This window comes from Budorcas taxicolor, chromosome 10, assembly GCF_023091745.1.
Source record: "Budorcas taxicolor isolate Tak-1 chromosome 10, Takin1.1, whole genome shotgun sequence".
Taxonomy (NCBI): domain Eukaryota; kingdom Metazoa; phylum Chordata; class Mammalia; order Artiodactyla; family Bovidae; genus Budorcas; species Budorcas taxicolor.
In genome coordinates, this window is record NC_068919.1 from 70,352,930 (window position 1) to 70,377,469 (window position 24,540).

Consider the following 24,540-nt stretch of genomic DNA (forward strand, 5'->3'; position numbering starts at 1 on the left):
TCCAAGAGAAAATTTCAGAGAGGGAATGGACTGTCTTGGGGTCCAGACATTCTTGGTAATGTACTGTTGGAAAATGTTAAAGCACAGGTGAGTAAGTCCACCTAAGTAATGTTAAGGTCCCTTTACATGATGTGGCATGACTCTGGTACTTACTTCAACTTTTCTTTTTTCTTAACAGATATATTACTATAACCTTTATTTTTAATGGAAGATGATTGAATGTGAAAACATAAACCAACACGACATAATTAAAGAACTGGTGAGTCAAAACCAGATTTCTTTTCAACTATATTTGTAAGAATACTAAATGAAACATTTTTACACTTCTCTCTGGAGTTTATCTAAAGATTTCTTCTATGATCTTTGGAAGTAGAGAAAAACCATATATGTGGTACAGCTTTTCTGCTTGTGAGTCAAAATGTCATCAGTAAAACACAGTTTATAATTTCTAATATCAAAAATAATTTGTTATCTTAAAAAAGTAATAACCCAGTTTCTTTTTTGAAAACAGTGTTTATGCAATGGTTTGTCTTATGAGATGATTGGACAAGAAGGATCAGATACTTCAAAACTGGAAATGTTTTTCTCAGGGTATCCTCGTATAGTTGGATTGTCATTATTTCCTAACTTAACAAGTCTCACAATTGTTGCTCAAGATATAAAAGAAATTTCAGGACTAGAAACTTGTTTACAGCTTAAAGAACTTTGGATTGCCGAATGCTGCATAGAGGTAAGTCTAAACATAACCTTACATGAAGTATTTGTACTAAATTATTTGGCTTTGGTAAATAATTCATTGAAGTATATGCTTGAGGCATAGATCAAAACAGATAAATTCATATTTGATGAATTAAACCCTTTATCCAGTAAAACAAAAGAAACATTTAAATGGGCAAAATATAAAAATAGATGTATACAAAAGAGAAAATAGAAATAACTGAAAAATAGACACATTCTACTTTTTAATAATCAAATCAGATCAAGTAATACCCAGTATTGCTTCATAGTAAAACTGGTTTCGGAGAAGGCGATGGCACCCCACTCCAGTACGCTTGCCTGGAAAATCCAATGGATGGAGGAGCCTGGTGGGCTGCAATCCATGGGGTCTCAAAGAGTTGGACACGACTGAGCGATTTTACTTTCACTTTTCACTTTTATGCACTGGAGAAGGAAATGGCAACCCCCTCCAGTGTTCTTGCCTGGAGAATCCCAGGGATGGGGGAGCCTGGTGGGCTGCCGTCTATGGGGTCACACTGAGTCGGACACGACTGAAGCGACTTAGCAGCAGCAGTAGCAAAACTGGTTTAACACTATTGGTTGTGTGAAAATTATAACATCTGTATTGAAAAGCCGTATTGCAAAATAAATCAAGAGCCAGAGATAGGTATATACCTTTTGACTCAGAAATCCCTATTCTAAGATTTTATCCTAGAGAAGTAATTAGAAGCAGAAAACTCTATACATAAAATTATTTGTTGTAATATTATTTATAGTAGTTAATATTTTGAAACAAATAATCATATAAGATTATTTCTAAGAAAATTATTATAAACATGAAATATTTTGTAAATACTGTAATTTGAAAGATTATAAAAACATTTTTTAGATGGCTTTAAGTTTTAAAAATCCCACAAAATTGTGTGTTATGATTATAACCATATAAAATAGGTATCAATGATAAAAGTTCAGAGAATATGAAAATTGAAAATAGTTATATTTAAGTAGAGTAATTAATATGATTTTTTAATTTCAGTTCATTTTCCTGGGTATTGATTTTGCAGTCTATTCTGAAAATGTGATTTTTAAAGGAAAATGTACTTAAAAATGTACCTTATTGAAAGGATTCAGTTCAGTTCAGTTCAGTCGCTCAGTTGTGTCTGACTCTTTGCGACCCCATGAATCACAGCACGCCAGGCCTCCCTGTCCATCACCAACTCCCGGAGTTCACTCAGACTCGCGTTCATCAAGTCAGTGATGCCATCCAGCCATCTCATCCTCTGTTGTCCCCTTCTCCTCCTGCCCCCAATCCCTCCCAGCATCAGGGTCTTTTCCAATGAGTCAGCTCTTCGCATGAGGTGGCCAAAGTACTGGAGTTTCAGCCTTAGCTTCATTCCTTCCAAAGAAATCCCAGGGTTGATCTCCCTCAGAATGGACTGCTTGGATCTCCTTGCAGTCCAGGGGACTCTCAAGAGTCTTCTCCAACACCACAGTTCAAAAGCATCAATTCTTCGGCGCTCAGCCTTCTTCACAGTTCAACTCTCACATCCATACATGACTACTGGAAAAACCATAGCCTTGACTAGACAGACCTTAGTCGGCAAAGTAAGGTCTCTGCTTTTGAATATGCTATCTAGGTTGGTCATAACTTTTCTTCCAAGGAGTAAGTGTCTTTTAATTTCATGGCTGCAATCACCATCTGCAGTGATTTTGGAGCCCCAAAGAATAAAACATAAATATTCAGTCTCCTCTTTTTTTTTTTTACAGAAAATTGGAGGTCTTCAAGAATGCAGAAGTTTAGAAAAGCTGTATTTATATTATAATAAAATTTCTAAAATAGAAAATTTAGAGAAATTATCCAGATTGGCGGTTCTTTGGCTGAACCACAATGCAATTAAATATATTGAGGTAAGATAATTTCAGTGATTTATGTTTAAAGTCGGTCAGATATGCAGATGACACCACCCTTATGGCAGAAAGTGAAGAAGAACTAAAAAGCCTCTTGATGAAAGTGAAAGAGGAGAGTGAAAAAGTTGGTTTAAAGCTCAACATTCAGAAAACGAAGATCATGGCATCTGGTCCCATCACTTCATGGCAAATAGATGGGGAAACAGTGGAAACAGTGTCAGACTTTATCTTTTTGGGCTCCAAAATCACTGCAGATGGTGACTGCAGCCATGAAATTAAAAGACGCTTACTCCTTGGGAGAAAAGTTATGACCAACCTAGATGGCATATTAAAAAGCAGAGACATTACTTTGTCAACAAAGGTCTGTCTAGTCAAGGCTATGGTTTTTCCAGTAGTCATGTATGGATGTGAGAGTTGGACTGTGAAGAAAGCTGAGCGCTAAAGAATTGATGCTTTTGAACTGTGGTGTTGGAGAAGATTCTTGAGAGTCCCTTGGACTGCAAGGAGGTCCAACCAGTCCATTCTAAAGGAGATCAGTCTTGGGTGTTCATTGGAAGGACTGATGCTAAAGCTGAAACTCCAATACTTTGGCCACCTAATGGGAAGAGTTTACTCATTGGAATAGACCCTGATGCTGGGAGGGATTAGGGGCAGGAGGAGAAGGGGATGACTGAGGATGAGATGGCTGTATGGCATCACTGACTTGATGGACATGAGTTTGAGTGAACTCTGGGAGTTGGTGATGGACAGGGAAGCCTGGCATGCTGTAATTCATGGGGTCGCAAAGAGTCGGATACGACTGAGCAACTCAACTGAGTGACTGACTGACTCCTGTAGAGCTTAACCAGTGTCCAAGAAATATTAATGACTCTTTTAACTATTGTTGAGAACTAATGCATATATAGCATATTATAACATACAGAGAACCTCATGCATAATTTTCTTTATTCCTTATACCATGTCTGGGAGGCAAGATGTTAATTCTTCTTTGAAGTTTAAAAATAAAAAGGTTTGCAGAAGTTTTATATATAACTTGCTGTCTATGTATTCTTTTTCCTCCTCCTCTTCTTTTCCTCTCTACTCTGCTCCCTGTTCCCTTCTCCTTCAGTAATTCTCTCCAGCTTCCAGAGAACAAGGTAGGCTGCACTGAGTTCTAAGCTTTTAAAGTAAACAGCATCCGGTGCTTGAAACACCAGGAGAGCTAACCAGCTTGCTCAGGTGACTTATAAACATAGATTTTAATGATTTCTTCTAAATTCTATGTTGCCTAAATTTTTAGGGCTTGCAAACTTTGAAGAATTTAAGTGATCTCAACCTTGCTGGGAATCTAATAAGCAGCATTGGTATGTACAGTTTCATTTGAAATATGATAATGTTTCAATAATTTTTTGTTATTATAAAAAGTACAGTCTTAATTTCTTTCTTTTAGACTTTTTGTATGATATCTTTACAAAGTATTTCTAAATCTATAGTTAAAGGATATGGAAATACTACCCATTGATCAGTGGTTACTAATTGTGAAACATTACTATTAGGAAAAGATGATCATATACAACTCAGAAACATGACAAGATACAAATGAGGTAAAATGAGAAATTTAATTTTTGTCTCATCTTGTTTTTTTAAATTAAAGGTCGATGTCTTGATCCCAATGAGCAATTAGAAAGATTAAACCTTTCTGGTAACCAAATATGTTCTTTCAAGGTATGTTTAAGTGGAATAATTTATTTTTATTTATCAGTCTGAATCATGAGCCATCTTATTGCAGTAAATGGACTAAATATTCCCCTCTTAAAGAATAATTTAATTGTTTTGGGCTACCGAACGCTTCCACGAATTTTCACATCAGCTGATAAATTGGCCCTAATGGTCTGACACTATTAAAACCAAAAAAATAACTATTCAGTTGGTTTTTAGGACACTACTTTCTCTTAGTTTATCTCCCATCTTTCTGGGTATACCTCTTCAGTTTTCTGGCTTTTCATTCTCTTCTAGCATCTACAAAATGGATTGTCCCAAGTTAGTCCAAGATGTTTTCTCATTTCTATCTGCATTCATTCTCTAATCACTCTAATCATCTTACAACTTTAAATACCTTTATTCACTAATTACTCCTAAATTGGTATCTCTGTTTTGCCTTAAAAAATGGTAGACATCTATCCTAACTCAAACTGATTTCCCCTTCACCAAAGCTTCATCTCCTGCAGCCTTCTCCATTTCTCTAAAAGGCATCTCTATTCTTCTGATAACTTAAGCCAAAATCCTTAGAGTCATTCCATGCCCCATATCCAGTCCATCAGCAAATTCTGTTGGCTCTACCTTCAGAATGTCCAGAGTCTGACCATTTTTTACCTCCTGTATCACTGTTAGCCTGATTCAAGACACCACCTTCTCTTTCTTGCATACTGAAAAAAAAAACCCCTCCTAACAGTTCTCCCTGTGTTTACCCTTCCCTATACTCAGTCTGTTCTTTACATAGCATCCTGCCCCTTTAAATATATGTCAGCTCAAATCACTTCTGCTCAAAAACCCGTCCTTGGTTTCTCATCTCTTTCAGAGTAAAAGCCAATTCTTACAATGGCCCATCAGATTCTATATAATCTAGTTTCCCCACTGTGTCTCTGGCTACAGCTTCTATCACTCTCCCCTCTGTTTATATCATTCTAGCCTCTCTGGTCTCTTCACTGTTCCTTAAATATATCTAAGACAGTCACCTTAGAGCCTTTGCACTTTCTGGCATATTCTTCCCCCATATATCTTCATGGGCTTCCCTCATAGCTCAGTTGGTAAAAAGTCTGACTGCCATGCAAGAGACCTGGGTTCAATCCCTGGGTTGGGAAGATCCCCTGGAGAAGGAAATGGCAACCACTCTGATATTCTTGCCTGGAGAATCCCATGGACAGAGGAGCCTGGCAGGCTACCATATATCAGGTCGCAAGAGTTGGACACAATTGAGCGACTAAGCACACAGTGTGCTCACATATATCTTCATAGCTCATCTCATTTCTTTCCAGACTTTATTCGAATGTCATGTGCTTAGCTATGCCTTTCTTGCCTAATTTAAATAAAATAGCAACAATCCCCTACTACCCTCTCCCAACTGGAAGCATTCCCATCATTTTTCCCCTGTTCTATTTTTCCTATTGGAACTTATCCAGAAAGCTTACTAGAATACAAGCTCCATGAGTACAGGAATTCACCTGTTTTGTTCACTGCTATATCCACAATACTTAAAGCAGTATTTGACTTATAATAAACCTCAATGAACATTTGTGAGGCACATAAATGAGAGAGAAAAAAACAAATAAGAAGGCAATGTTTATGGCATATAGTGTGGGTAAAATTATATGGCATTCATAATTTTGACAGTGTCAGAATGAAGTACATATTCAAACACTTTCTCTAGGTAATGCTGAAGAAAGGTGGGCAGATTTACTATTTAAATAATTCTGAATTGATCAGTGTTAAAGTAGGCATTCTTTTCCTCAAAAAAGATTATAGAACACCAAAAAGCTATAGAATGAGGCAGAATGTTTGAAGTGAAAGTTGCTCAGTTGTGTCCGACTCTTTACCACTGCATGGACTATAGCCCACAAGGTTCTGTCCATGGAATTCTCCAGGCAAGAATACTGGAGTGGGTTGCCATGCTCTTCTCCAGGGGATCTGCCCGACCCAGGGATTGAACCCAGGTCTCCCGCAATGCAGGCAGATTCTTTACCGTGAGGCAGAATGTTATAAGCACCTTAAAAGAAATTTAAATAAAATTTAATTTTATTGGTAAAATTAAAGAGGAAATATTTGATGTGAACATTGATGGGCTGACAGAATTTCAACAGGCAATATAGGGAGGATCTTCTGCAACATAGTTGGAAGTAGGCATTCCAAAGATGAGAAGAACCATTTGCAGAAAGAAGTGGAGGTAGGAAATCAAGGGGTTTGTTTGTAGTAACAGCAGCAACAGAAGAGGGAGCTATGAAACATATATTCAAAATGTATATATGTATACACTTAAATATTATCTACACTTAAATATTACCTACACTGATTTGTTACCTTAAATATTACCTAACGTTAAATGACTCTGGAGTCTATGAAAGCACAACATCTCACTGAAAATTAGTGCTATGGTACCTGGTACAGATGGAAAAGGGCACACAAACTTTTTTGTCACCACCAAGATAGTATCTTTTAAGGGTGACTGGAAAGGCTAGACATAAAAACTCAGAATAGTAGTATTTCAGGAACATTCCTAGTATGAGAATAGTAAAAGTTGCTGTGAGTTATGCTCAATGTTTTGCTCTGTAGGTAGTATTTAAGCTAACAAATGAGACATGAACAGGAGTTACCTAAGGAAAGAGCATTCCAAGCAAAGGTGTGCAGGACGTAGGTGGTGGAAAGACAGTGGCAGAATAAAAAAACTAGAAATCCTCTGTCTGGAGCAGAGCAAGGGAGAGAGTATGAGTTGGGGCTGAAGATAAGTGCAGAATGCTGGGAGGATGAGGTATCACTCTGCCAAGAAGCTATATGGAAGCTTATCTCACCCTGGCCTGCCATGGCAGCCTTGTGGCGAGGAGCAGAGGCTGCACAGCCAGGAAGACCTGTCATTTCTAGCCCTGCCGCAAACCAGGGGCAGCGCAATACAATGGTTACGTGATGCTGAAGTGACATAATAATATAAGGTTCTTAGAATAAAGACTGAACATCACTCAATAGATAGGCCATTTTATTATTACTCTCACTGTTGTAATGTTAACCTATTTCAGTCTCCTCACCAAAAGAATTGGATTAAATAGGACTATTTTGAAGATTCACTGTATGGCATAAAATTAAAAAGGCTGTCTACCATAATGGCAGCTACTTCTCAAAAAAAACATTGAGCATAACTCACAGCAACTTTTACTATTCTCATACTAGGAATGTTCCTGAAATACAACTATTCTGAATTTTTATGTCTAGCCTTTCCAGGCACCCTAAAAAGATACTATCTTGGTGGTGACAAAAAAGTTTGTGTGCCATTTTCCATCTGTACCAGGCACCATACCACTAATTATCAGTGAGATGTTGTGCTTTCATAGACTCCAGTGTCATCAAACTTTATAGAGTGTAGGTGGAGGATTCCAAGTTCACACCCATCATAGCTCAGACTAATGGTCAGATGCAATCCAGCCACGCAGAAAACAGTATCTTCATACTTCAGAACTATCAATGGTTTACCTTCCTTGCCCTGCAGAATTTGGCCAAGTAATTCTCTGCACAAGTCTATCCAGCAGTCTCCTTTCTAGAGAAACACTGCTTAGTGCCACTCCTGGGCTATGGGCCCAGCCATAGCCCCAGGTCCAGCCAGGGAGCCAAGTTCTTACTTGTCCATAGATAGCTGGGACACACATTGTCCACCTCCTCCTTACTGTTGATTCTGGCAGCCTGAATACTTGTTTCCTGATTCCATTTGTGCTTTATCTTCTAAATTAGAAACTGCTGATTCTTGCCTTGGATTTCCTTTAATTCCGATTCTGAGTCTCCTGACTAGCATTGCATTCCATCAAGTCGAGCTCTACCATCATACCCTCTTACCCCAGATCCCCTAGTAATATTATTATTGAGAAAGATGTGAGGATGTCTTAGAGATTGGTGGAAAGTAATATGTTGAAGTGATTTAGATGAATAAATGTTATTCTATAGTGAAAAAGATGCTAAATACTTGAAAAATGGATCAATAATTAAACAACAGACTCTGTTCCCATGCATTTTAAATGTAAAAGGCCAAAGAGTATTTACTAAATCATGTATTCCATATGATTTTAAGTTCAAGGTAAAAGATGTAATTACATTACCAACCCCTACCCTTCCAGAGTCTGTGAGGAAAGTGAGGGCCTTGGGAGAAAGCTAGATTTCAGTTGCCCTTAATAGGCAGAAATGGAATTTATAGAAACAAAAAACCTCAAACCAAAAGAAAACCTAAAACTCAGGATCTCAGTGGTAATTATGATAGAACAGAGGTGCCATAGTCTTTGGTGATAATTGCAGACCTGGAGGAGGCTGAGGAAAAGAGTGAGTGGTGGTCGGTGTGGGGAGGTTGATGAAGCTTGTAGGAGACCCGCACCCTTGTTACTGCTGGGCATTTGTTGGCAAAGGGGCTGTGTGCAGAGAGGGAATGGGGTCTGAAGGAATAGATGGGCTCCAAGATTTCACGTGGAATACGTGATTTAGTAAATACTCTTTGGCCTTTTACATTTAAAATGCATGGAAACAAAGTCTGCTATTTAATTATTGATCCATTTTTCAAGTATTCAGCATCTTTTTCACTAGAGAATAACATTTATTCACCTAAATCACTTCCACATATTAAGGTACATAATTAAAATGCATTAATTAAATTATGGGTGATCTTAAGAATTCAAATGCCTTTTTTAGAAATGGACAGTTGAAATTAATTGATTTGTTACTGTTCTAGGACCTTACTAACTTAACCAGGCTACGTCACTTAAAGGATTTATGTCTGAATGATCCTCAGTATAAAACCAATCCAGTTTGTCTGCTGTGTAATTATTCCACACATGTGTTATATCATTTGCCTTGCCTTCAAAGACTTGATACATTTGATGTGTCACCAAAGCAGATCAAGGAACTGGCAGATGTAAGTGTATCCCTAATCAGGTATCTGTGACTTAAGTTTAATTAACTGCTTCTTTCTGGCTATGTCAATGCGTGGTAGGTAGTAGTATTTTGTCAGTGTTGTCACCAATTCTACTTTTTCCCAGTGAGCTGGATATTTCACATAAATGCATATAAATAATAATAATATTAGTACTAGAACCTCAATTTTGATGACAATACTGGAAGGTAAAATAATAGAAAAGCATTTATAACTTATATAAAGCTTAAAGAAGAAAATCTGAAAAATTATCATCACTGCTAAGAATATACAAAAATTAATAAAACCTAAACAAAGTAGAAATGAAACAAGTAACTTCCTCTCATTTGGAATGTTATATATCAAAATTAGAAAATACCCGTGGTTGATGGTAGTATGCCAGGATTAGGTAGATTTTAATCTAATTAAAGATGGTTTGGGGCTCTCTGTAAATATAAGTGGATCCACCCACACTGCCAAAATCTTGAAGATGTCCAAAATTTGAAGATAACTGAAATCTAGAAGAGAGCTTTTCCTGGGCTGTCACTGATGGTGACTCTCCCAGTAAAGGGGCTACTTTGACATGGTACTAAAGGCTTTGTAATTTGAGAATAGAGTTCATAGGAATTTACCATGTTTATTAATATTCTTTCCACATTATATTTCTACTTCTCTTTCCAGTCCATTGAGTCCCATTTGTTCATTTAGTTAACCATTCAATAAACAGTTTATGAGTATCTAGAATGTGCCAAGCATGTGGATGCCCCCACCTAAAGCCCTTCCATCATTTCCTTGTGGTTCATCCATTATCTCAACACAGATGAAGAATGTCTTTACCCATTTATCTTGTTTCTCTTCTTTTGTTAGCCTGAGGATTTATTGTCAAGTTCCCTTCTTTCCTCTCTTCTTTTCAAAACTGAGATTATCCTCTCTCCCATCCCAATCTAAGAAGTGAGCTGTCTTGTAATATTGAGCAAAGGGCTACAGAGTTATTGTCTAGTAGCAGAGGTTCTGGAGAAGGCAATGGCAACCCACTCCAGTACTCTTGCCTGGAAAACCCCATGGATGGAGGAGCCTGATAGGCTGCAGTCCATGGGGTTTCGAAGAGTTGGACACGACTGAGCAACTTCACTTTCACTTTTCACTTTCACGCGTTGGAGAAGGAAATGGCAACCCACTCCAGTGCTCTTGCCTGGAGAATCCCAGAGATGGCAGAGCCTGATGGGCTGCCGTCTATGGGGTCGCACGGAGTTGGACACACCTGAAGCGACTTAGCAGCAGCAGCAGCAGCAGCAGCAGAGGTTCAGAGTCATTGGTGGGTCAGGTAGGAATGTCTTCTTTAACAGTGTTAAGTCAAAAATAATTACAAAACTTGGCAGTGACACCATATTTTTGAAATTTCCATTATCATCTGTGTTTTAATCACACACTTTCTAAAAGGTGAGCAGGGTGAATGCGCTTCACTAAACTACTTGTCTGATTTATTTATCTAACAAATATTTAACGCCTATTAGACACTGAGACACAGTTCAAGGCACTAGAAATAAAATTACCAAAATAGATAAAACCGCTGCCTGCATATGGAGTTTACATTCTAGTGAGAGAAGACAGATAATAAGGACTAAGTGAGTAAAAAACTAGTATGTCAGATGGTGATAAATGCTATGGAGAACAACACGGTGAAGGGAACAAAATTGTTGGTAGGCGCAGAGGAAGGGCTGTTGGCTCTTTTATATAGAATTGTTGGGAAATGATTTATTTAGGCAACATTTGAGCAGAGAACTGAGGAAGTAAGGGGGCAAGCTCTTCAGGGATCAGCAAGAACAAAGACCTTAAGCAGGAGCATGCCTCTCATATTTTAAGAACAACAAGGAGGCTAGTCTGGCCGGAGCTGAGCAAATGAAGAGGAGAGAAAGAGATGAATACAGAAGTGGCGGGGTGGGGGGTAGGAGGCAAACCATGTGAGACTGAAGAATGGTGTAAGAACTTTGGCTTTTACTTTCAGTGATATGAGGCCACTGGAAAATTTGAGAGGAGGTGAAATAAAATGCCTTATGTTTTAAAGTGTTAGTCACTCAGTCATGTCCGACTCTGTGACCTCATGGACTGTAGGCTGCCATGAAATTCTCCAGGCAAGAATACTGGAGTGGGTAGCCATTCCTTTCTCCAGGGGATCATCCCGGCCCAGGGATCAAACCCTGGTCTCCCACACTACAGACAGATTCTTTACTGCCTGAGCCACCAGAGAAGCAAAGTGATCTTTTTTTGGATAATGAATTAAGAATAGAAGATTTGAGGGAAAAGGTGAAAGCAGAGAGACCAGTTAGGTTCCAGAAACTTGGATGAGAGATGTTGATGGTTTGATACAGGACACTATAGAGAAGGTAGTAAAAATTAATCAAATTGTGGTAGTAGTTAGAAGGTGGAACCCATCTGGATTTGCTGATAGATTGAATTTGAAGTGTAGAAGAACAAAGTAGAGAATAATTCCAAGCAACTGGCCCAAGCAACTGAAGGAAAAGGAGCTGCTATTTGATGAGATAAGGAAGAGTATGGGAGGAGTACATTTAGAAGGAAGAATCACAGTTTAATTTTAAGCACAGAAGGTTTGAATAATCTTTTGAACATCTGAGATAGATATGATTCTATTTAATAGAGTCGCCCAGGTTGGAGATATAAATATGAGAATTGAAAGCAGAAGGATAGTACCAAGCTGAGGACTGGATGAATCACCAAGGGCATGGTGTCGATGGGGAAACTTGCTACTTGTAGGCAAAAAAAAATAGCACCATTTGCCATTTCCTTAGTTAATGATTTTTTTTCCTCAGTGCCACCCAAGAAACAGCTCTTCTTGGTCAGTAATTTTTATCTGCTAATCATCACCCAAAACAGCTTTCCCCACTCTTAAACTCTCCAGTTTTATGAATGTCTTATTTTTTGCACAAGAATTTAATGATTTCAGTTTCATAATTTCATAGCATGTGTGGGAAAAGGAATTATTTTGCTTTTTCAGCATGCATATATTTGTTTCCATTCCATCTTTTATGCCAAATAATTCTGTTGGGATCTTGACTATCCACTCTTTACTAAGTAAATCAGATAACAGTATACAAGCCTTCCAACTTATTTGAGTACAGATTTCCTGATAAAAAGAAATCTCTTCATTATTTCAGGTAAACAGTTAAAACCAGGTCTGATTTGTTTATTTTCTTCTCAGCTAGTTCTTTTTACTAGTATAACTCATAAGCACCATTTACTTTGTGTATTTCTTTTTTGTATTTTTAATTTTTTGTCTTTTTAATTTATTTTTAATTGAAGGATGATTGCTTTATAGAATTTTGTTGTTTTCTGTCAAATCTCAACATGAATCAGCCATAGGTATATATATATCCCTTCCTTTCTGAACCTCCCTCCTATTTCCCTCTCCATCCCATCCCTCTAGGTTGATACAGAGCCCCTGTTAGAGTTTCCTGAGCCATATAGCAAATTCCCATTGGCTATCTATTTTACATATGGTAATGTAAGTTTCCATATTACTCTTTCCATTCATCTCACCCTCTCCTCCCCTCTCCCTATGTCCATAAGTCTATTTTCTATCTGTTTGCCCATTGCTGCCCTGTAAATAAGTTCTTCAGTACCATTCTTCTAGATTCTGTATATACGTGTTAGAATACTATATTTATCTTTCTTTTTCTGACTCACTTCATTCTGTACAATAGGTTCTATGTTCATCCACCTCATCAGAACTGACTCAAACGTGTTCCTTTTTATGGCTGAGTAATATTCATTGAGCTCCTCCGGGAGTTGGTGATGGACAGGGAGGCCTGGCATGCTGCAGTTCACGGGGTCACAGAGTCAGACACGACTGAGCAACTGAACTGAACTGAACTGAATATTCCATTGTGTATATGTACCACAACTTCTTTATCCATTCATCTGTCAATAGACATCTAGGTTGCTTCCATCTCTTAACTATTGTAAATAGTGCTGCAATGAACAATGGGATACATGTGTCTTTTTCAGTTTTGGTTTCCTCAGGGTATATGCCTAGGAGTGAGATTGCTGAGTCATATGGTGGTTTTTATTCCTAGTTTTTAAAGGAATCTCCATACTGTCTTCCATAGTGGCTATATCAGTTTACATTCCCACCAACAGGGCAAGAAAGTGTTCCCTTTTCTCCACACCTTCTTCAGGATTTATTGTTTGTAGAATTTTTGATGATGGCCGTTCTGACCGGTTTGAGGAGATATCTCACTGTAGTTTTGAATTGCATTTCTCTAAAAATGAGCGATGTTGAGCACCTATCTTTTCATGTGTTTGTTAGCCATCTGTATGTCTTCTTTGGAGAAATGTCTGTTGTTTAGGTCTTTTTCCCACTTTTTGATTGGGTTGTTTGTTTTTCTGGTATTGAGTTGTATGAGCTGCCTGTATATTTTGGAAATTGATCCTTTGTCAGTTGTTTTATTTGCTGTCATTTTCTCCCATTCTGAGGGTTGTCTTGCTTATAGTTTCCTTTGCTGTGCAAAAGCTTTTACATTTAATCACTTGTTTACTTTTGTTTTTATTTCCATTATTCTAGGAGGTGGGTCATGGAAGATCTTGCTTTGATTTAGGTCATTGAGTGTTCTGCCTATGTTTTCCTCTAAGAGTTTTATAGTTTCTGGCCTTACCTTTAGATCATTAATCCATCTTGATTTTATCTTTGTGTATGGTGTTAGGAAGTGTTCTAATTTCATCGTTTTACATGTAGCTGTCCAGTTTTCCCAGCACCATTTATTGAAGAGGCTGTCTTTGCCCCATTGTATATTCTTGCCTCCTTTGTCAAAAATAAGGTACGCATAGGTGCATGGGTTTATTTCTGGGCTTTCTATCTGTTCCATTGGTCTATATTTCTGTTTTTGTGCCAGTACCATACTGTCTTGATGACTGTAGCTTTGTAGTATAATCTGAAGTCAGGAAGGTGGATTCCTCCAGCTGCATTCTTCTTTCCCAAGACTTTTTTGGCTATTCGGGGTCTTTTGTGTTTCCATATGAATTTTGAAAATTTTTAATGTAGTTCTGTGAAAAATGCCATTGGTAATTTGATAGGGATTGCATTGAATCTGTAGATTGCATTTGGTAGTGTAGTCATTTTCACAATATTGATTCTTACAGGAACATGGAATATCACGCCCATCTGTTTATGTCATCTTTGATTTCTTTCATCAGTGTCTTAAAATTTTCTGTGTTCAGTTGTTTTCTCTCCTTAGGTAAATTTATTCCTAGATATTTAATTCTTTTTGTTGCAGTGGTGAATGGGATTGATTCCTTAATTTCTCTTTTTGATTTTTCATTGTTAGTATATAGAAATGCAAGTGATTTCTGCATATTGATTTTGTATCCTGCAACTTTGCTAAATTCACTGATTAACTCTAGTAATTTTCTGACACTATCTTTAGGGTTTTCTGTGTACAGTATCACGTCATCTGCAAGCACTGAGAGCTTTACTTCTTCTTTTCTGATCTGAATTCCTTTTATTTCTTTTTCTTCTCTGATTGCTATAGCTAGGACTTCCAGAACTATGTTGAATAATAGTGGTGAAAGTGGACACCTTTGTCATCTTCTTGATCTTAGGGGGAATGCTTTCAGTTTTTCACCATTGAGAGTAATGTTTGCTGTAGGCTTATTGTATATGGCCTTTACTATGTTGAGGTAGGTTTCTTCTATGCACATTTTTTGAACAGTTTTAATCATAAATGGATGCTGAATTTTGTCAAAGGCTTTTTCTGCATCTATTGAGATGATCATATGGGTTTTATCTTTCAATTTGTTAATGTGGTATGTCACATTGATTTGCATATATTGAAGAATCCTTGCATCCTGGAATAAACCCAACTTGATCATGGTGTATGAGCTTTTTGATGTGTTGCTGAATTCTGTTTGCTAAGATTTTGTTGAGGATTTTTGCATTTGTGTTTATCACTGATATTGGCCTGTAGTTTTCTTTTTTTGTGTTGTCTGTCTGGTTTTGGTATCAGGGTGATGATAGCTGCGTGGAATGAGTTTAAAATTGTTCCTTCCTCTGCAATTTTTTTAAAGAGTTTTTTTTTTTTTTTTTTTGAAAAATGTTGAAGGAGTTTTACCTTGTGGCTCAACTGGTAAAGACTCCACCTGCAATGCAGGAGGCTTGGGTTCGACCCCTGGATTGGGAAGGTCCCTGAAGAAGGGAAAGGCTACCCACTTCAGTATTCTGGCCTAGAGAATTCCATGGATGTCCATGGGCTCACAAAGAGTTGGACATGATAATAGGTGGTATTAACTTTGGGCTTCCTTTGTGGCTCAGCTAGTAAAGAATCTGCCTGCAATATGGGAGATCTGGGTTCGATCCCTGGCTTGGGAAGGTCCCCTGGAGAAGGGAAAAGCTACCGCCTCCAGTATTCTGGCCTGGAGAATTCCATGGACTGGAGAATTCCATCTGACTCTTCCAAGAGTCAGACACAACTGAGCAACTTTCACTTTAGAAGGATAGGCATTAGCTCTTCTCTAAATGTTTTACAAAGTTCTCCTGTGAAGCCATCTGGTCCTGGGATTTTGTGTTTTGGGAGATTTTTGATCACAGCTTCCATTTCAGTGCTTGTAATTGGGTTGTTCATAATTTCTGTTTCTTCCTGGTTCATTCTTGGAAGATTGAACTTTTCTAAGAATCTGTTCATTTCTTCCAGGTTATCCATTTTATTGCCATATCGTTGTTCATAATAGTCTCTTATAATCCTTTGTATTTCTGCATTTTCTATTGTAACATCTCCTTTTTCATTTCTAATTTTGTTGATTTGACTCTTCTCTCTTTTTTTCTTGATGAGTCTGGCTAAAGATTTGTGAATTTTGGTTATCTTCTCAAAGAACCAGCTTTTAGTTTTATTAATCTTTACTATTGTTTCTTTCATTTCTTTTTCATTTATTTCTGCTCAGATCTTTATGTTTCTTTCCTTCTACTAATTTTTTTTTTCCTTCTTTTTCCAGTTGTTTTAGGTGTAAAGTTAGGTTGTCTATTCGATGTTTTCCTTGTTTCTTGAGGTATTGCTATAAACTTCCTTCTTAGAACTGCTTTTACTGCATCCCATAGGTTTTGACCTGCTTCTTGAGAAATCTGTATGCAGGTCAGGAAGCAACGGTTAGAACTGGACATGGAACAACAGACTGGTTCCAAATTGGGAAAGGAGAATGTCAAGGCTGTATATTGTCACCCTGCTTATTTAACTTATATGCAGAGTACATCATGAGAAATGTTGGGCTGGAAGAAGCACAAGCTGGAATCAAGATTGCCGGGAGAAATATCAATCACCTCAGATATGCAGATGACACCACCCTTATGGCAGAAAGTGAAGAACTAAAGAGCGTCTTGATGAAAGTGATAGAGGAGAGTAAAAAAGTTGGCTTAAAGCTCAACATTCAGAAAACTAAGATCATGGCATCTGGTCCCATCACTTCATGGCAAATAGATGGGGAAACAGTAGAAACAGTGACAGACTTTATTTTTGGGGGCTCCAAAATCACAGCAGATGGTGATTGCAGCCATGAAATTAAAAGACACTTGCTCCTTGGAAGAAAAGTTATGACCAACCTAGACAGCATATTAAAAAGCAGAGACATTACTTTGCCAGCAAAGTTCCATCTAGTCAAACTATGGTTTTTCCAGTAGTCATGTATGGATGTGAGAATTGGACTATAAATACAGCTGAGTGCCAAAGAATTGATGCTTTTAAACTGTGGTGTTGGAGAAGACTCTTGAGAGTCCCTTCGGCAGCAAGGAGATCCAACCAGTCCATCCTAAAGGAAATCAGTCCTAAATATTCATTGGAAGGACTGATTCTGAAGCTGAAACTCCAATACTTTGGCCAGTTGATGCAAAGAACTGACTCACTAGAAAAGACCCTGATGCTGGTAATGACTGAAGGCAGGAGGAGAAGGGAACAACAGAGGCTGAGATGGTTGATTGGCATCACTGACCCAATGGACCTGAGTTTGAGTAAACTCCGGGAGTTGGTGATGAACAGGGAGGCCTGGCCTGCTGCAGTCCATGGGGTCAGAAAGAGCTGGACATGACTGAGTGACTGAACTGAACTGAACTGATAGGTTTTGAATTGTTGTCTTTTCATTGTCATTTGTTTCTAGAAATTCTGATTTCCCTTTTGATTTCTTCAGTAACCTGTTGGTTATTTAGAAATGTGTTGTTTAATCTCCATGTGTTTGTGTTTCTTACAGTTTTTTTCTTGTAATTAATAACTAGTCTCATAGCATTGTGGTCAGAGAAGATGCTTGATATGATTTCAGTTTTCTTGAATTTACTGAGGTTTGATTTGTGACCCAAGATGTGGTCTATCCTGGAGAATGTTCCATGTGCACTTGAGAAGAAGGTGTATTCTTCTGCATTTGGATGGAATGTCCTGAAGATATCAGTGAGATCCATTTCATGTAATGTATTATTTAAGACTTGTATTTCATTATTAATTTTCTGTTTTGATGATCTGTCCATTGGTGTGAGTGGGGTGTTAAAATCTCCTACTATTATTGTGTTACTGTCAATTTCTCCTTTATGTCTGTTAGTGTTTGTCTTATGTATTGAGGTACTCCTATGTTGGGTGCATAGATATTTACAATTATGTCTTCCTCTTAGGTTGATTCCTTATCATTATGTAGTGTCCTTCCTTATCTCTTGTAATCTTTATTTTAAGGTCTATTTTGTCTGATATGAGGATTGCTACTCCAGCTTTCTTTTGCTTCCCATATGCATGGAATATATTTTTCCATCTTCTCACTTTCAGTCTATATGTATCTTTAGCTCTGAAGTGGGTTTCTTGTAGACAGCATATATTTGGGTCTTGTTTTTGTATCCATTCAGCCAGTCTGTGTCTTTTGTTCGGAGCATTTAACTCATTTACATTTAAAGTAATTATTGATATATATGTTCCTATTGCCATTTTCTTAATTGTTTGGGGATGATTTTGTAGATATTTTTTCTTCTCTTGTATTTCTTGACTATAGAAATCCCTTTAACATTTGTTGTAAAGCTGGTTTGGTGGTACTGAATTCTCTTAACTTTTGCTTATCTGAAAAGCTTTTTATTTCTCCATCAATTTTGAATGAGATCCTTGCCAGGTACAGTAATCTTGGTTGTAGATTTTTCCCTTTCAGTACTTTAAATATATCCTGCCATTTCTTTCTGGCTTGCAGAGTTTCTGCTGAAAAATCAGCTGTTAAACATATGGGGTTTCCCTTGTATGTTACCTGTTGCTTTTCCGTTGCTGCGTTTAATATTCTTTCTTTGTGTTTAGTCTTTGTTAGTTTGATTAGTATGTGTCTTGGCGTGTTTCTCCTTGGGTTTATCCTGTATGGAATTCTTTGTGCCTCTTGGACTTGATTATTTCCTTTTCCATGTTGGGGAAATTTTCAAGTATAATTTCTCAAAAATGTTCTCATACCCTTTCTTTTTCTCTTCTTCTGGGACTCCTATAATTAGGATGTTGGTGTGTTTATATTGTCCCAGAGATCTCTGAGACTATCCTCAGTTCTTTTCATTCTTCTTACTTTCTTCTCTTCAGAAGTTATTTCCACCACTTTATCTTCCAGCTCAGTGATTCATTCTTTTGCTTCAGATGTTCTGCTATTGATTCCTTCTAGGGTATTTTTAATTTCAGTAATTGTGTTGTCTCTGTATGTTTATTCTTTAATTCTTCTAGGTCTTTGTTAATTGATTCCTGCATTTTCTCCATTCTGTTTTCAAGGTTTTTATCATCTTTACTATCATTATTCTGAGTTCTTTTTCAGGTAGTTTGCCTATTTCCTCTTCATTTATTTGGACTTCTGTGTTTCTAGTTTGTTCCTTCATTTGTGTAGTTTTTCTCTGCCTTTTCATTATTTTTTTTAACTTATTGTGTTTGAGGTCTCCTTTTCCCAGGCTTCAAGGTTGAATTCTTTCTTCCTTTTGGTTTTTGCCCTCCTAAGCTTGGTCCCGTGGTTTGTGTAAGCTTCATATAGGGTGAGATTTGTGCTGAGTTTTTGTTTGTTTGTTTGTTTGTTTTTCCTCTTCTGGGCAAGGCTGACTGAGGTGGTAATCCTGTCTGCTGAGAATTCAATTCAGTTCAGTTCAGTTGCTCAGTCTTGTCTAACTCTTTGTGACCCCATGGACTGTAGAACGCTAGGCCTCCCTGTCCATCACCAACTCCTGGAGCTTACTCAAACTCATGTGCATCAAGTCAGTGATGCCATCCAACGATCTCATCCTGTCAGCCCCTTCTCCTTCTGCCTTCAGTCTTTCCCAGCATTAGGGTGTTTTCTAGTGAGTCAGTTCTTTGCATCAAGTGGCCAAAGTATTGAAGTTTCAGCTTCAGCATCAGTCCTTCCAATGAGTTTTCAGGACTGATTTCTTTTAGGATGGACTGGTTGGATCTCCTTGCAGTCCAAGGGACTCTCAAGAGTCTTCTCCAACACCTCCGTTCAAAAGCATCAATTCTTCAGTGCTCAGCTTTCTTTATAGTCCAACTCTCATATCCATACATGACTACTGGTAAAATGCTGATGATTGCGTTTGTATTTTTGTTTTGTTTGTTGTTTAGATGAGGTGTCCTGCACAGGGTGCTACTGGTGGTTGGGTGATGCCGGGTCTTGTATTCAAGTGGTTTCCTTTGTGTGAGTTCTCACTATTTGATACTCCCTAGGGTTAGTTCCGCTAGCAAAGTAATGCTTAAAATTCTCCAAGCCAGGCTTCAATAGTACGTGAACTATGAACTTCCAGATTCATGCTGGATTTAGAAAAGGCAGAGGAACCAGAAATCAAATTGCCAAAATCTGTTGGATCATTGAAAAAGTGAGAGAGTTCCAGAAAAACATCTACTTCTGCTTTATTGACTATGCCAAAGCCTTTGACTGTGTGGATCACATCAAACTGTGGAAAATCCTGAGCATGGAAAAATAGACTGGTTCCAAATAGGCAAAGGAGTACGTTAAGGCTGTATATTGTCACCTGTTTATTTAACTTGTGTGCAGAGTACTTCATGAGAAATGCTGGACTGGATGAAGCACAAGCTGGAATCAAGATTGCCAGGAGAAATATCAATAGCGTCAGATATGTAGATGGTACCACACTCATGGCAGAAAGTGAAGAAGAACTAAAAAGCCTCTTCATGAAAGTGAAAGAGGAGAGTGAAAAAGTTGGCTTAAAACTCAACATTCAGAAAACTAAGATCATGGCATCTGGTCCCATCAATTTCATGGCAAATAGATGGGGAAACAATGGAAATAGTGACAGACTATTTTGGGGAGCTCCAAAATCACTGTAGATGGTGACTGCAGCCATGAAATTAAAAGACACTCGCTCCTTGGAAGAAAAGTTATGACTAACCTAGACAGCATATTAAAATCAGAGACATTACTTTGGCAATGTCTGTCTAGTCAAAGCTTTAGTATTTCCAGTAGTCATGTATGGATGTGAGAGTTGGACTATAAAGAAAGCTGAGTGCTGAAGAATTGATGCTTTTGAAATGTGGTGTTGGAGAAGACTTTTGAGAGTCCCTTGGACCACAAGGAGATCCAACCAGTCCATCCTAAAGGAAATCAGTCTTGAATATTCATTGGAAGGACTGATGCTGAAGCTGAAACTCCAGTAGTTTGGCCACCTGATGTGAAGAGCTGACTCATTTGAAAAGACCCTGATGCTGGTAAAGATTGAAGGCAGGAGGAGAAGGGGATGACAGAGGATGAGATGGTTAGATGTCATCACCTACTCAATAGACATGAGTTTGAGTAAGCTCCAGGAGTTGGTGATGGACAGGGAAGCCTGGCCTGCTGCAGTCCATGGGGTCACAAAGAGTTGGACACAACTGAGTGACTGAACTGAACTGACCTGAGAGTTAGTTCTCTGGTATTCTAGGATCTTGGAGTCAGTGCTCCCAGTCCAAAGGCTCAGGTCTTGATCTATATCCTCCCACTAAACTGTAAATCCCGTGCAGTACTGGGAACGTGTCTGGTTCACCACTATGATGTCTCCATCAAATGTGATATAACTCCCAGTGGCTCAGCTTGTAAAGAATCTACCACACCTACATCGAGAAATCCAAACAGGAAGAAGCTCAAGGTCAAGGAACTCCCAGGTGCCAGGGAAAGAACAGGAGTTTCTGAGGGCAGCTGGCCACTGTTCTCTTAAGAAACCTGAAGTGCTTTCCAAGACTTCTCGAGCCTCCACTTTCCAGTCCATAAAATGGGGAGAAGCTAGTCATGCCTGCAAAGCTCCTGGCACCTGGTGTATTTCTTACTGGTGGATTTAATCAGTTTATCATGATAAGCATTGATAACTACATGATCCATTGATATTGAGAAATTCAAGATAACTGAATTAGATTGACAATTTAGTGACTTGCTCAATCTAAAACAAATTCATTTAGAGCATCATTTTACAAATTTGAAAAAAAAACCATGAAATGCTATTTCTTAACCATGATTTTAAAAAATGAATAATGTTACCTTTTATTCTCTTAAATTTATTTTTTTCAATTAATCAAATAGGAATAATACATTAGCTTTAGTAGTACTGCTGCATTACCTAAATGATACTATTTGTAAACTGAGTTCTATCTATATTCTCTTTATGTTGTCATCCTGAAAGTAAATGTAAATATGCCCCACACTTTAAATATTACCCACAGAGAAAATCTTTTAAATTTTATATTTTGCTTATTAAATTTGAGTAGAGAATTCTGTATAACCATTATCATTTCAACTAATATTATTAGTAACTGAGCATGTAAAACTTTAAATTGTTATATAAACACACCACACTCATATAATGCCACTAATAATTACCTATAATATTGTGTTTCAGCTAACCTTCTGGATTTTTTTCTCACTTTTAGACCACAGCAATGAAAAAAATAATGTATTACAATATGCGTATAAAAACTGTTCAGAGGCATCTTAATGAAGATCTTGAAAAACTGAATGATCGAAAATGTAAATTACAGAAGTTGCCAGAAGAACGAATAAAATTATTCAACTTTTTGAAAAAAAATGTAAGATAATATCATAAAATTTCAATAGCCATGTCTTAAGAAAACTGCCAGATGGCATTATCTTTTAAATTTTATATGTATATATAGAATTATACATATACATTTGTACCAAGTTTCAAGTAAGTTTGCCCTGAAAATGTTTTGATTCTGGGTACTTAAATTGGCTTCATTCTGTGCTTAGAAGTCTGCAATTTAAAAAGGGTATAGGCTTATTAATTTACAAAATTTTTAAAATGCTGGGTAATTCAATATGATTCACTGAGTTATAGAGATCTGTGAGACTTATTTCACTGAAGTTTTATTAGACACCAGCAGGCTGTGCTCAAAATTCATTTTTTGTCTAAAGAGCTAAAATATTCCTTCACTAACACTATTAAGGTATACAACATGGTGGGAACTTTATAACAAGCTATACTTTAGTAGTTGTATATTCCTTTTTTATTTAGAATAAATTGAATTTCCACTAAAAGTGGACTCTGAAAAATGAAGAATTACCTCAAAACAGAATTTTGTATGTATCAGAATTTATTGTATATAAAAAGTATAGGAAAATAATGGTTTATTTAAACAATAGTGTTACGAAAACAGTCACACTACTTGGGAGTAGGAGAATTGAGTCCTTACTTAATCCTTTACCAAAAGCTAATATAATAGAGAAAAAGAATTAAATGTAAAAATAAAATCATAAAAAAGCAGTACTATATTTGACTGATCTCACGCTGCCAAATAAGAAAAATACTATAAACTCTAGAAAAACACTAAAAATCATGAAGACCAGAATTAAGATTTGATTTTTAAAAGATGCTTTTGTACTAAAAAGCATCATTAATGAAAATAAGTAATAAATGACAATCTGAAAAATTTTGTTTAGGATAAAGTTACTCATAAACAAAACAAAAAGGAAATATCCAGATAGAAAAATGGAACAAATTCCATGAACTTTCATTTTACAATAGAAGAAATAAAAACTGGCTAATGAACATTTGATTCTGAAGACCTCAGTCTGACTGTTAATTCCTGAGTATGAAATAAGACAACAAGCAACCATTTTCACCTATAAATTTGTCATAGTGTGCCTGGTGAAGACGCATGTGTGCATGCTCAGTCGCTTCTGGCTCTTTGCAACCCCATGGACTGTAGCCCACTAGGCTCCTCTGTCCGTGAATTTTTTCAGGCAAGAATACTGGAATGGGTTGTCATTTCCTACTCCAGGGGTTCTTCACAACCCAAGGATTGAACTCCTGCACTGGCAGGCAGATTCTTTACTTCTGGGCCACCTGGGAAGCCCACCTGGTGAAGATGGGTGTGACACTGTTACACCACTGATGAGAGTGTAATTGGGTCATATATATTACTAACAGTCTAAAAATGCTCATAGCCTTTGACCCAGTAAAACTACTACTAGATTTGGATAAATACTTATATATAAGAATATTCATCACTGTGCTATTAATAATAATAAAAACTGGAAACTACCTAAATGTCTAAATTTAAAAAGAGAGGAATAATTATTCATTCTTAAGATAGAATGGTATGTAGCCATTAAAAACCAAGTTTTTAAATACATTTAATACTCTTTCTGAAATGAACAAGTTTAAATTCAATTATAGTCAAAAAATATTCTTAAAGTTAAAACATTAACATAATTTAAATTATTTATTTGAATAAAAAAAATCACAGGAGAACCAGTATATGGAAATCACTCTTTAGCTGCCATTTTCATGTGCAAATGGGTATATTAATATGTGAAAAATAATAGCTATAGGTTATATAAACTACAGACAGTTTTATAAAATATGCTTACTTAGTTTTTTAACAACTATATATAGCCATTACAGAGAAGGGAGTAGAGAAACTTAACAAATTAGTCTATTTGTATACCCCTCTCTATGTACAGTACAATTTATCTTGAAATCCATCTTACAAGACAGGTTAGGGTAAGGCCAGTGAGGCACTCACTCTGGGCTCAAAATTTAAGGGAAGGTCCAAAACCTCCATAATCAAGATAAATCTTATACTTTAATATAATACATTTTAAAAATACCAATGAATGCAAAAAAGTCCTTTATGAACAAAAAAAAATCCCAAATTTCAATAGTTATGTTGATAACTATTGTGCAGAGTCATATAGAAGACTGCGGCAAAGAGAAAAATGTGCACTGCTATACCCATGCTTTTATGTATTTTTATGTTAATTTTCCCAGAATACCAAAGTAGTTGAAAAATTGATAAGTAGGAGTGGTT

The 24,540-nt window shown here is 37.1% G+C and overlaps 1 protein-coding gene across 1 annotated transcript in view; it reads left to right on the forward strand.

The window, feature by feature from the left end:
- Nucleotides 1–211: 211 nt before the first annotated feature.
- Nucleotides 212–24,540, forward strand: part of LRRC9 (leucine rich repeat containing 9) — a 117,965-nt gene continuing 93,636 nt past the window's right edge. The window contains exons 1-7 of the mRNA XM_052647183.1: nucleotides 212–259; nucleotides 512–730; nucleotides 2,485–2,625; nucleotides 3,905–3,968; nucleotides 4,259–4,329; nucleotides 9,077–9,259; nucleotides 22,141–22,296. Of these exons, the coding sequence (XP_052503143.1) occupies nucleotides 212–259; nucleotides 512–730; nucleotides 2,485–2,625; nucleotides 3,905–3,968; nucleotides 4,259–4,329; nucleotides 9,077–9,259; nucleotides 22,141–22,296 (882 nt within the window). The remainder of the gene's footprint in view (nucleotides 260–511; nucleotides 731–2,484; nucleotides 2,626–3,904; nucleotides 3,969–4,258; nucleotides 4,330–9,076; nucleotides 9,260–22,140; nucleotides 22,297–24,540) is intronic.